The 14,384-nt window shown below is 37.9% G+C and overlaps 1 protein-coding gene and 1 pseudogene across 1 annotated transcript; both read left to right on the top strand.

Annotated features, from left to right (window-relative positions):
* The first annotated feature begins 2,683 nt into the window (after positions 1 to 2,683).
* Positions 2,684 to 3,218, top strand: LOC113051283 (histone H4). Its single transcript, XM_026214884.1, has one exon. The coding sequence runs from the start codon at positions 2,730 to 2,732 to the stop codon at positions 3,039 to 3,041; it is 312 nt and encodes a 103-aa protein (XP_026070669.1). The 5' UTR covers positions 2,684 to 2,729; the 3' UTR covers positions 3,042 to 3,218.
* A 1,233-nt stretch (positions 3,219 to 4,451) lies between these two features.
* Positions 4,452 to 4,932, top strand: LOC113051276 (histone H2B-like; annotated as a pseudogene).
* Positions 4,933 to 14,384: the final 9,452 nt, after the last annotated feature.

Here is a 14,384-nt window from a genome sequence, read left to right on the forward strand (position 1 = left end):
CAACAATATAAGCTAGATTTTTTTCTGTTAGTCTTATTTTCTTAAGTATACCTGATTGTGACCTTGTTAATAAATAACTGCAAACATATTTTGTCCTTTATCTTTGCAAAACAATTATTAAATTACATTTTCATATTTTCATTTTAAATTTAAGTTTAAGTTCATCAGATGTCTTAAAACCTGACTGTATTTTTTTTTATTGTCAATTTCAATTTATTTTTATAAAACATTTTTTTCAACAGAATGCACAATATAAAAATTTTATCACATTAGCATAATAAAAACAACCTCTAAACATGATGTAACATTATAGGCCTATTTATGTTTCCATCCAGTTGTTTTTATGCATGAATTGAAAATGTGCATTAAAACATCTGGAAAACACTGTAAATTCACAGGTGGAGGTGTAAAGGCTAAGATACGGCTAAAACCTAAATATAAATGTGACGTAGCAGCTGTCGAGAGAGAGATGTTCCTCTATGTCCAGAAACGCCCTCTCAAAAACATCTGGACAATACCAGACCTCTGTCTGTCTTTCTGACCCTCACTCGGACATATTCTTTTGGTATAATATGACATAAACATTTTAATAAATAATGCAAGACACAGAAATTTACAATATAGCATGCACTGGAACAATATAAATACTTTTTGTGACTGTAGCGGGACAAAAGTAACAACTGTTACTTTCGTCCCGACAGGAACTCCTGACATTTAAACTCGATTTAATTTTATACTAAAAAAATATGAAAATGCAAACTTTAGGATGTGTTAAAGCACTAACTAACCTGCAGATTGATCATTACTGTGACACATGAAACAAAAAAAACAACACAACTAATTTGAAAAAAAAATTACCGCTTCAATAATTTACTTTTTGTACTCGAAAACAGTTTTAGGGACCTAACCTCCAGAAACGATGAGGAAATCACATGATATTTCTCAGCTCCGTCAAGGATTGCATGATGAATATCTGTCATAGCTGGTAATGCAAATACAGAAAGAGGCTCGGAGAAAATCGCTTTGTTACTTTCGTCCCACGTTACATTCGACCCCGCTCTCCCCTGCTCTAGGATCGGGCCATTCCTGAGCTCGGAGCCCTTCCCCGGACAGCATGCCATACCTCTGCTAGTTATATATAAGCGTGAACTCAGAAACTATATACACTACCTTGATCATTGTATGTACTTTTTAAAAAAGTTACTTAAATGAGATGAATGCAATCAATGCAAAATTAACAAAACTAAACATTTCCATAACATTCTTCAACCATTTATATGTAAAATCATGAAAACCTCATTTGTACAACTTTCCAACAAAACGTAATGGTTAACTGTATCAAAAGCTTTTGGCAGGTCTAAAAAACACAAGTAAATTCTTGATTTTCAAGTACAAAGGTCAATCAGGTGAAGAAAAGCCATATATATTTTCTCCCATTCATTTAAATCTAATATAAACTGTAATACTGTATATATACTGTTTTTTTGTTTTTGTTTTTTTAGTATTTCGTCTTCCATGTTGTTTTATTCATATTTTATTTGTATTTATTTATATTTATATATATATATATATATACTCTGTTCAGCACTCCGGTCAGCAATGCTGTGTTTAAATGTCTATATAAATAAAATGTACTTACTATATAAGTATTACTTTTTTTTTTCTTTCCGAAAACCATATTGATGTTTGCAAATAATAGAATGTGAGTTATAAGGAGTTTTTTTTTTTTTTTTTTCTAAATGTTTTGAGAAACACGGCGAAATAGATATAGGTTTAAACAGAGGAATAACTTTATTTTTAAATCCTTTGGTACAATACCTGTTTTGAAAGAAAGAGAGAGAAAAAATGTGAACAAGTGGCTGCAATACTGAACATTTCACCTGCCTGACAATAATAACAATAGTAATAATAATAGTAATAATAATAATAATAATAATAATAATAATAATATCAATAATATTTAATCAATAGTTTCACCTATATCCTAAATTTCACGTGGCTTAAAAGTAGAAATAACAGGAAAGTTTCCCAATGTTTAATTTAGGATTACACCATTACCAGTAGATATTATAAACTAATGTCTGTTTAAAGAATCAATTATGATTTTTACACAAGTTTACAAACGTCTTTCTTGTTGTTGAAGCAAGGTTCTGTAGAAGTGTTTCTGCTGCTCCAACAGTTCTCAACATTTTCATCTGATGTTGTTTGGAGCCATGGTTTGTTCAACAAGACCTGTTTGGCCCAAAGATCTCCTGAAGACAAAACCTCACAAAGTACAAATAAATCTCCAATTTTGCTATTTAAAGGAGATTGGATTGCTCTCAGCAAAATTTTCAAAGATTTATTCATTTATTTATTAACTTGAGGCAGGATTCTTCAGATTATTGTTTGACTGCAAACCTTACACAAGTTCAAAAAAACAAAAAAACACTTCAGCAGTCATCTCAGCTGGACGGGGTTTGATCTGATCCTAATGCGTGCAAACATGATGAAGATGATCTTATAAATGCTTTAAAACATGGGTTTTAATATGAAACACATGACAGACATCGTTAGATCAGGGTTTGGATTAAACCTCTTTGTTTCCTGCTCTAACCAGCAAAGGGGGGTGCGTCATGTGACAAGCGCTGGTTTCAGTCAGGTCCTGTAAGCAGATGTAAAATGCCTCTCTGCAGCAGTTGTGTTTTATTCGTTTTCGTCGCTCGACTGAAACAAGAAATAAATTCATCATGTCTGGAAGAGGCAAAGGCGGTAAAGGACTCGGAAAAGGAGGCGCTAAGCGTCACCGTAAAGTGCTTCGCGATAACATCCAGGGAATCACCAAACCCGCCATTCGTCGTCTAGCTCGCCGCGGCGGAGTCAAGCGCATCTCCGGTCTGATCTACGAGGAGACCCGCGGTGTGCTGAAGGTGTTCCTGGAGAACGTGATCCGCGACGCCGTCACCTACACCGAGCACGCCAAGAGAAAGACCGTCACCGCCATGGACGTTGTGTACGCGCTCAAACGACAGGGACGCACATTGTACGGCTTCGGAGGATAAACCGCTTCAGATCCGAGAACAAACCCAACGGCTCTTTTAAGAGCCACCCACACTCGGACTTAAAGAGACAAAAGTTTAATTATTGTTGGTGCCTTACGTGAAAATTAATACGATGTCTGTCTATGAGCAGTATAGGTGTGGGTCATTTAATTAAAATATCATAAAAAAACGCATCAGTTCAGTAACTCCATTCAAAAAGTGAAACTTGAACCTTATGTTCACGCACACACTCACATGAAGAGACTGAGTTTTTGTTGTGTATATAGCTTTAAGTGGAACTCTGCATTGATGAGGGGAAACTCGGATCATCTTTACTTGATATTTATGACATGTTTATTTGATCCTCTAACTTTAACACTCACTATTCTAATTCTATTCTTTAAAAAAAAAAATCTAACTAACTTTCTGATCTTTTCTTTGTATTCTATTTTCTTTTAATTTATTATGCAATTGTATGTATGTGTGTGTGTAAAAACCTCTAACACTAGCTTGCTCTATTCTTTTTCTATTCCGTTTCTTTTTATTTATTATATTCTTTAAAAGGCCATGCTAAGTGTACTGTGTTAATCTTACTGAGACTTGTACGGCTTCGGAGGATAAAGGCCATAAAGAGATTAATTTACAGTGTTACAAAGTTTAATTCTATTAGTGAAAATGTCGAGGGTTTGTGGACAAATTCATTTTTGTGAAGTTTATTGAAAGTTTGTGTAATACACAGAGAATAGAACTTATGCAGTTCTTTTTATTATTATTATTGTTTATTGTTTTTCACCGTTGTTCTGTGGAAGATTCTGTCACCAAAGTACATTTCTCGTGTGTTTAAACATATCGAGCAAAAATAAATATTGTTTTTCTGACTTTCATTGTTTCTTGAATCTATATTAATTATATATTGTTGTAGGAAACGTGCATAATGAGAATTTTGCTTTTACATTTCTTTGTTTAGTCTTAACTAGATTCAAAGCGATGAATAAAGTAAAGAGAAAACACAATAACATGGTTTTATTACTGAAGTTTGAGAAGAAGTGAAATTGGCAGAACAGATGAGAATAAAACGGTCTAATTTTCTAAGAGTTTATAAGGAATTATACAAATTACACAGTTTGATATCCTGGGAGATATTTGAGACCGATTTCATTGTATAGAACAAAACAAACAAAAAGAGCGGGAACTGAAACCAAGGAAACGGAGTCGGTGGGGGGTGTCGGTCAAACATGGAACGGTAGGCGGAGTTATAATCTAGCCGCCCGTGATTGGCCCTCGTTCCAGCCGTTATTCTTCGAGTTGTCCAATTAAACACGAGTTCGTGGGTTTGACCAATGAAAACGAGCCATCAGAAGCTTCCCTGTCTCGCTGATAATTAGGATAGACCCGTCAATAAATCCCTGTCCTTCTCTTTCTCATCATTGTCTCGTGTGGTTTTGATCTCCAGCAGCATCATGCCTGAACCAGCGAAGTCCGCGCCGAAAAAGGGCTCCAAGAAGGCCGTCACTAAGACCGCCGCGAAAGGAGGAAAGAAGCGCAGAAAGTCCAGGAAGGAGAGCTACGCCATCTACGTGTACAAAGTGCTGAAGCAGGTTCATCCTGACACCGGGATCTCTTCGAAGGCGATGGGCATCATGAACTCTTTCGTCAACGACATCTTCGAGCGCATCGCCGGTGAGTCGTCTCGTCTCGTCTCGCTCACTACAACAAGCGCTCCACCATCACTTCCCGAGAGATCCAGACCGCCGTGCGTCTGCTGCTGCCCGGGGAGCTGGCCAAACACGCCGTGTCCGAGGGCACCAAGGCCGTCACCAAGTACACCAGCTCCAAGTAGAGCTCCGCTGCAGCTCCACACACAAAGGCTCTTTTAAGAGCCACAACTTCTCACTAAAGAGCTTCTAATGTTTGTAGGCGGTATTGTATTCTCTCTAAATTAACTCCAAATGGTCCCGTTTTAAGCGCTCTTTTAAAGCTTTGATTGTATTTACAGTGTACAATATAACGTGTTAATGTTTCGCATGTAAAAAAAAAATATATATATTTTTCACCCAATTCACCTATCTGTATACTACTGTTTACACGGTCATAAAAACGGGCTGATGACTTCCTTGTTCTATAAAGTCCCTCCTTCAGTAAAACGTAACGAGTTCTGATTGGGCCAGCGGTTCCTGTGTTGTGATTCGATAGCAGCTGAGCGCAGGCTGCCCTCCTGCAAACGCGAGGGGACTAGTTTTGGAGTAGTTTTGAGAAGCAAGTGGGCAGGAGCATGTGCTGGAGATGTATTTATAATCACAGAAGCGTTTTTACTGATGCATATGCAAAAATTGAGGTAAAAATATCCATAACATGACCTACACGCATCAAAAGAATGAGAAGAAATAAGGGAGATGATGTCACAAAAATGCGGGCGACATAACCACCAGCCAACCTGCAATACACTAATAACTCGCACGGCTTGTGGGCATGTACTTGAACCTGATGTCAATCGTGTGGAAAGTATAGTACAGTATTTCAGTTCAGGGAAGAGAGAGAAATGATGTCTCAAGCCCTTGGCAAGAGACCACCACCCGCTACAGAGAAACAACCGCGCTCGGAATCACAAATCAAATCCGATAAGAAAAGGAGCTGAATCAGAGTAAACATCGGCACTGCTTTTAATCGCTGGAGACAACTGAACTTGCAACATTTCTTTTCGATTGGTAAGTTAGATGTTGTTAGTATTTCGCTAGAAGTTTGTTTTATTTTTGTGTATTTGTTTTAGGGAAGTTATAACATAGAAATGTATCGAAGGCTGTTCGATAAATGTGCTAAAGGACAGGTTGATTATTTCTGTTTAGCGTTTGTATTAATCTATGATGTGTCCCTGTTTGCGTACAGGGACATAAAACATAAATTAAAAGTGATACGTGGACCAAGGTGTCTGAGATTGTTCATTTTAAGTAAAGGATCCTAATATTTCGTCCACAACAATATTTAATGAGGTTATAACTCCTTGTGGTTAGTCTGCACGAGATCAACAAGCTTGTTTGCTTTGCGGCCGCTTTAAATACAAAATAAGCATTCGATCTACGTTACAGCGTCTGAGCGTTCACAAATCTTTCTGCAGCGTCGTGAGCAGAGCGGCAAGAGTGATGTTTGACGCTCTAGACGCCGGCGGTGTGAACGCACAGTTAGGCTTCGGCTATGGCTGTAGTGTTGTTGTGAAAGTAGGGGCGGAGCATAGAGACTATGCCATTTCTCGTTTGTTACTCTAGAGTACACCAATTCACTTTATTGAGGCATATTGCCCCCATCTGGTATGGAATGTGGAATTTGACTTGATTTTTTTTTGCCAAACATTACAGATGGCACCTTTAAATGTATAGCAACAGTCTTAATCATTGTGTACATAATTATAGTGATGGGAAGTTCGGCTCTTTTCATAGAGCCGGCCCTTTTGGCTCAGCTCCCAAAGAAGAGCCAGTTCTTTCGAATCCTAAATGGCTCTTAATTTAGAAATTTGTGAAGGCCTTTGTTTTACCATGAACAATGTTTTACCAAAAATTGCAAACATTTTTTTTATTTTATTTTTTTGTGTTAAAAACCCTTTCATGTGCAGTTTTTATGAGAATCCTTATAATTGCATGTTTTTGTGCATTTATTTTGTTACAAAACCACTCTTTTGTTTAATATTTTAATCAAACATTTTATGGCACAAATAAATCAACAAAACTAGAATCAAACTCAAGCAAACAGTATTAATGTCCTCAGTGAAGATTGGCATTCACAAATTTTTTTATTTAATTTTAATAAAAAAAATAAAAATAAAAAAATCCTCAGCTTTGATGGACTGCTCCTATTTCCTTTCTTTGATTATCTGCCCTGTTTTTGAGAAGATTCTCTCTGAAGGAACCGATGTTGCCACAATACACTGTCACCCCTCCATTAACATTGTTACGCCTCATTAACTTGCAGTGGTGTGCCGCTTCACTTTATCCCCCTCTCTGTTTTTACATGATGGTATGATCCCATATACTCACATCTGATTGGCTGCGATGCAATTGCTGGCCAATCAAAACAAAGTTCTGCCTTGAGGTAAGCAGCCAAAAAAAAAAAAAAAAAAATGGGAGCCTGCTCTTCTGATTCACTACAAAGCATCGGCTCTCAGAGCCGCATCTTTGCGCATGACCCATCACTAGTATGTAGTGATAGTATAGTTGTATATATAGAAACTAACCACTAGGTGTCAGTATTATTATTCTTACCTGTGATATAGACTGACTGAGAGTTAGATCATGACATGTGTGTTGTTGCTGTTCCTGCTTGCAACCTGAAAGTGAATTAAAAGAGAAGTTTAATTACAAACAGTTTCTTCATTGAAATAAGAAACATTACATGGTACCAGGAGTGGACGCTCGTCATGGAAAGTGTTAAACCGCCTGACGCTGTAAACTGGACTGGAAACATTGATCACGAATGGCGTATGTTCAAACAGAGATTCACGCTGTACTTGCAAGCAGTGGGCTTGGATGAAGCATCGGATGCACGCAAGATTGCATTGCTTCTCACCGTCGCAGGACCTCAGTCAATAGAAGTGTTTAACACACTCGTGTTTGCACAGGCCGAGGAAAAAGGCAAATATGACGTGGTGATGGAAAAGTTTGATGTGCACTGCACACCAAGAAAAATGAGACTTTTGAGAGGTATGTTTTTCGCTCTCGTCTACAACAACAATGAGAAACGTTTGACAGTTTCTTAATTGATTTAAAGTTGAAAGCTAAAACATGCAATTTCGGACTGTTGCAAGATTCAATGGTCCCTGACCAAATTGTGTTCGGCATCAATGATACAAAAGTGAGAGAGAGGCTTTTGAGAGAGACAGAGCTAGCCTTAAATGAAGCAGTGCGGATATGTCATGCCAGTGAGATAGCTATTCAGCATGCTAAAACCTTTAGTGAACACAAAGATGAGCGGGAGTGACAGTTCAGCCATAGCTGCAGTAACAGAGAAGATGCAGAAAAGGGGAATGAGTAAACTGAAACAGCAGAAAGAACTGTTTAACTGTAAGAGATGTGGCAAAAGACACCTGCCAAAGCAGTGCCCAGCTTATGGCAAAGTCTGTGCTAAATGCAAAGGGCAGAATCATTTTGCAAAACAATGCTTTTCAAGAGGTGGACAAAGTCAAAGAGAGCGTGTGCAAAACAGGAGCAAAAGTCAATCTGATTTCAGAGTATGATGTCAGAGCAATGAAAATCAGTCAGAAAACTGTGCATAAGTCAGAAAACTGTGCAACTCAAAGCCTATAACGGGCAGAACATTCCAACAAAAGGAGCATGTACTCTCAGAGTAAAGGTTAAAAACAGAGAACATTACCTCATGTTTGTGGTTGTTCCAGATGGCCATGATTCTGTGTTGGGAGATAAGGCATGTGAAGATCTGGGTCTGGTAAGAAGAATATGCATCATAAATAATGGAGAAACACAGAACAGTGGGAAACAAATCGTGAAACAGTTTCCAGACATCTTTGAAGGGTTTGGAGTATTACCATTCACCTACAAAATACAGTTGAAAAAAGATGCACAGCCAGTAGTTAAAATAAGAGTAAAATACAAGCAATACTCAAAATGCCCAGACCCACAGACAGAAAAGCTGTATTGAGAGTGATGGGGATGATCAATTTCGTCGGGAAGTTCATACCAAATCTGTCTTCAAAAACTGTTTATTTGAGAGAACTGTTGTCGATAAAGGCGAGTTCAGATGGACAGCTGATCATGAACAAGAATGAGGACGACTGAAGACTCTCCTCACCACCGAGCCTGTTCTGACGTTCTTTGACCCGACAAAGAAGACAAAGATCTCGACGGATGCATCCAAAGAAGGAATGGGTGCAGTTCTACTGCAGGCGGATGGAGAGAATTGGAGGCCGGTCGCATATGCCTCGAGAACGATGACTCCGACGGAACGTCACTATGCACAGATTGAAAAAGAGTGTCTGGGCTTAGTGTATGGATTGGAGAAATTTCACGGCTATGTGTACGGCTTACCGACATTTGTGGCAGAGACAGATCACAAACCATTAATTGCCATCATTAAAAATAACTTGAACCAAATGTCTCCAAGAATCCAGCGACTGATGATGCGACTGCAGAGGTATGATATGGAGCTAATGTACACTCAAGGGAAGCATCTAGTTCTGTCCAGATCTGTGGAACAGAGGCTGATGTGAGCGTGTGAACATGGTAGCTGAAGCTCTTCCAGTCACACACACAAAACTCAAACAGATTGCAGTGGAGACTGGAAAAGATACATGTCTGCGATTGGTCATCAAACATCTGTATGAAGGTTGGCCTAGAGGAAAATGTGCTCAGTACTACAACATCAGAACAGAGTTGAGTGTCGTTAAGGGATTTCTGCTGAGAAAAGACAGGATCATTATCCCTCAGTCACTGCGACAGGAGATGCTAAAAAAACACCCTGGAGCCGAGAAATGTAAAAAAAAGGGTTAGAACTGCAATCTACTGGCCCGGAATAAATGCAGACATCGACAAGATGGTGTCAACCTGTGATACGTGCTTGAAGCATCATGAAAACAACAAAAGGAGTCAATGATCATCACTGATCCACTGGATGAACCATGGCAGAAAGTTGGGACTGACTTATTCTTTCTGAACGGAAGAGAAACTATTTGCTGGTGATAGACTATCTGTCAAATAACCCAGAGATTGCGTTGCTATCCAGTACATCTTCTGCTTGTGTGATAACACACATGAAATCCATCTTTCGAGACACGGCATCCGCAGGTGGTTAGCAGTGATAATGGGCCATGCTAGGTCAACGCGTGACATCCAGCCCAATATATCCGCAGTCAAACGGAAAGGCAGAGAAAGGAGTTCACATTGTGAAACTACTACTCAAGAAAGCAGCGGACAGTCAATCAGATCCTTATTTATCTCTGCTGAATTACCGTGCTTCTCCACTACAACACGGTGTGTCTCCTGCTGAAATACTGATGGGGCGTAGATTACAAACCAACACAAAACAAGAGAACGTACCTGAAAAGAAAACAAAAGCACCTGAAACTGAGACAAAAAGCAAACTATGACAAGGCATCAAAAAGCCTAGAACCACTCTCCAATAATGACACGGTAAGACTTGAGGATTTCAATACCTGGAGTAAAAGAGCCACAGTCCTGGAGGAGGTGAAGCCAAGGACAGAAGATGGTCAGATCCTGAGGAGAAACCGGAGAAGTCTGCTAAAAACAAAAGAGACAGTAGAGAATACACATACAGGTGACGACATCTGAAACACTTCCAGTACTGCATCACAATGAGCAAAGATAAAGAAGTGCCTTCACCTGTGCTGAGAAGATCCAATCACACATAAAGCCTCCTGATAGACTGAACCTCTGAATATTGCTTAAACAGATCAGAAGCATTAGCATTTCATGAATTAAAAGATAAAATAAAATGTAATCAGTTGATTATTGTTACTTTGATTTGTAAAGCAAATAATTCTGGAGATTGTTATTTGATACTATACATCCTGTTTAATGTGTACAGTGCTTACTTAGTGGTTAGATAATCTAGAAGTCATTAGTTGTAATAACTTGTTCTTTATGTCTAATGGTAAGGGGATGTATTGATAGTATAGTTGTATATATAGAAACTAACCACTAGGTGTCAGTATTATTATTCTTACCTGTGATATAGACTGACAGAGAGTTAGATCATGACATGTGTTGTTGCTGTTCCTGCTCGCAACCTGAAAGTGAATTAAAAGAGAAGTTTAATTTCAAACAGTTTCTTCATTGAAATAAGAAACATTACATAGTACATAATTATTAGGCAAGTTTCTTATGTAGATCAAATGATATATAATGATTAACAGCCGTTTGCAATACAAAAGAACCATTACATTCCCCAAATCAGTCCTTTAGGGGAAGGATGTCTCCCTCCGAGCAGTGTGTTTGAAAACATGATCTGAAACATGTATGTGTTCCTCTCCACACGGTCTCCCTCGGTGCAAGATCTCGAGTCGCGAGTAAAAGATGGTCATGAGTAGATGATGATGAGATCGAGTCTCGTGAAGCTTTTCACAGAATGTAAAACAAGATCATCACAGATGACCGGATGTGGTCTGATACTCTATATTTTGTGTCTGGTAAGGCTTAGAAACCACGGTGAAGAAGAAGAAAAAACTATTTCCACAGAGACTGATCTATTTATATGAATATAATGTGTATTTTCTAGTGGTTTATAATGATTGTATAACGACTGTGTAATAAACGCATTGGCTTGAAATGAACGGGGCTATCAATTTTGTGGAAATCAAGTCTTTAGACAGGAGGGGCAATATTATTAGTCTTATTATTATAACCTCCTTCTCTCAGACAGAAAGCTGAAGATGGGTCGTCCAGCAGGACAGTGACCCGAAACATACCTCCAAGGGTCTCGAGAAGAAGCAGATGAAGGTCATAGAGGATCAGTGTCCAGACCTCAATCCTGCAGAAGATCTGTGGACCTCAACAGATGTAGAGAGGATCTGTAAAGGTGATCCCGGCTCGTCCCTAGGCTCTGTGTTTGAATATCAGGACACTGGTCATTTCTCAGCTGATCAGATACTGACTGCCCTATGTGTTGTGCAAGCGGTGTGATTAAACTACTCAAATCAGCGTTACTAGTGCTGTCTGATGAAACACCTTCACTCTTTCTGATTCAGTTGTTTTTATTTAAGTGTCATTAGGATAAAATATTGACAACTGCATTTAATGATAGTTTACAAACTATAGTTTATCTTAACCGGACGACAACAATCCCGGTAAAAAGTTAAAATGACAAATTAATTTTCTCTACGAGTTTTATGTGTATGTATATATAATTCTCAATTTTTTTAATGCAGTTGTCATAATGACAGCTTTATGAATGAGAAAGTTTTGATTTCTCTACAACTCCACTGTCAACTTTAATAACATGGAAAAAGTGTGGATGATAGCATCCTGAATAAAATAAAAAAGTGCATCTGCTTGAAATTAAATAGTAATTTTGGTCCCACTTTATATTAGGTGGCCTTAACTACTATGTACTTACATAAAGAAATAAGGACAATGTACTTACTGTGTTCATATTGTATTGTAAAACACTTTTGCTGCTATTGCGGTGGGATAGGGGTGAGGTTAGGGAGAGGGTTGGAGGTATGGGTAAGTTTAAGGGTGGGTTAAGGTGTAAAGTATGGGTCAACAGTGTAATTATAAATGTAATTACATAAATTAAATACAGATGTAATTACATGTAGTTTTTTTTAATATAAGTACAATGTAAAAATATGTATGTACACAATAAGTACATTGTACTAAATTATTAATTAAAATGTAAGTACATAGTAGTTAAGGCCACTTAATATAAAGTGGGTCCGTAATTTTACTGTTGCAACTAAAATATCATGCAGTGACACAACGTTGGTGAAAAATGATTTTTCTGCAACTTTTATTCTGAGACTATGTCTAGATAATGATTTTACATAAACAAATATATAATAATAATAAAACAGTGAAAATATAGTGCAATCAGTTCGGACATCGCACAGTGCTCATTCAGTAAATGCACAGCTAAACAGATGAGTTTTAAGTCTAGATTTAAATGTGACTAGTGTTTTAGCACATCTGATCTCTTCTGGAAGCTGATTCCAGCTGCGGGCAGCATAGTAACTAAAGGAGGACTCCCCTTGTTTTGTGTGAACCCTTGGTATTTCTAACTGACTTGATCTTAGTGATCTGAGTCCTCTGTTAGGCTTATATTCAGTGAACAAATCTGAAATATATTTCGGTCCAAGGTCATTTAGTGACTTATATACCAGTAAAAGTACTTTAAAATCAATCCTAAATGTAACTGGAAGCCAGTGTAAGGACCTGAGGACTGGTGTGATATGCTCAGATCTTCTGGTTCTGGATGAGCTGCAGCTGTCTAATGGTCTTTTTGGGAAGGCCAGTGAGGAGCCCATTACAATAGTCCACCCTGCTGGTGATAAAGGCATGAACTAGTTTCTCCAAGTCTTGGAAACAAAACATCTGATTCTTGCAATGTTTTTAAATGATAGTATGCTGATTTAGTTACTGCTTTGACATGACTACTGAAACTAAGGTCTGTCTCCAGAATCACACCAAGATTCCTGAATTGATTTTTAGTTGTTTGACCCCTAGAGTCAAGGTATGCATTCACCTTGAACACTTCATCTTTGTTTCCAAATGCAATGACTTCAGTTTTTTCCTTGTTTAACTGAAGGAAGTTCTGGCACATCCAATTATTAATTTCATCAATGCATTGGCAGAGGGGGGGTCAATGGGGCTGTAGTCATTTGGAGATAAGGCTAGGTAAATCTGGGTATCATCAGCATAGCTGTGATTAGGCAATTTGGTTCTTTCTCATTATTTGACTTAGTGGAAGCATATACAGGCTAAACAAGAGCGGTGCGAGAATTGATCCTTGTGGGTCTCCGCATGTCATGGTAAGTAAAATGACATAGCATTCTGGGGTAAATAATGTTGAGGTTATAAAAATAAAACAACTCATGGATCATTTGTAATTGTTACATATTTTGTTATAGGATGTAATGGTGAATCAGAATTTTTAAAAATCACATTCATATTAATCTTATTGTTTTTTTTTTTTTAATGCGATTTTGACACTGTCCCAGTTTGCCAATAGCATATTGTTAAACTGGGACAGGGTATTACTGGCAAACTGGGACAGCCATTCAAGTCATTCTAATGGAGGAATAGAGTTACCTTTTTATATGTCCCTCGTACATTTAGTTAGTTAGCTAGTTATTTCAATAAAGACTGACTTAAACTACGCCAGCTCTCACGCATTCACCATGAGACACACGCAATTAACACTTTTCAAAATACAAACAAAGCCTACCAAAAAAAAAAAAAAAAAACAAGAAAGATGGAGGGTACAAGCTCGGATGGCCAGGATATTTGCAATATTTGTAAAGTCAAATTTGGTGATGCAAATGATCCAAAGAAGACTGGATCATGTGCATTGTTTCCATGAGACGTGTGGCGAGGAGAATGGCCTCATTGAAGACGGGGAGACGTTCACTTGCACTGGCTGTATTGACATGTAGATTAACCTACCACACAGAAATTAAATTAAGCCTGTGTGCAATCAGTTAATTCCTAGAGATGTTAATGAAGTTTTTTTTTTTTTTTTTTTTTTTGGTATGAAATAAATTTAACCCAATATAAAGTTTTGTGGGCAGGCGATGGAGGGGGTGGGTTGAATTTGCTGTACCTGCACCCCTTCTTAAAAAAAGTGATGTTTATATTATTGTTGTTGTTGTTTATATTGTTGTTTATATTGTTATTGTGTATTTAATTT

Source organism: Carassius auratus, chromosome 32 (genome assembly GCF_003368295.1).
Source record: "Carassius auratus strain Wakin chromosome 32, ASM336829v1, whole genome shotgun sequence".
NCBI lineage: Eukaryota > Metazoa > Chordata > Actinopteri > Cypriniformes > Cyprinidae > Carassius > Carassius auratus.

Bases quoted from the DNA above. Each gene is read 5' to 3' on its own strand.
- LOC113051283 (XM_026214884.1), top strand. From the start codon at position 2,730: ATGTCTGGAAGAGGCAAAGGCGGTAAAGGACTCGGAAAAGGAGGCGCT.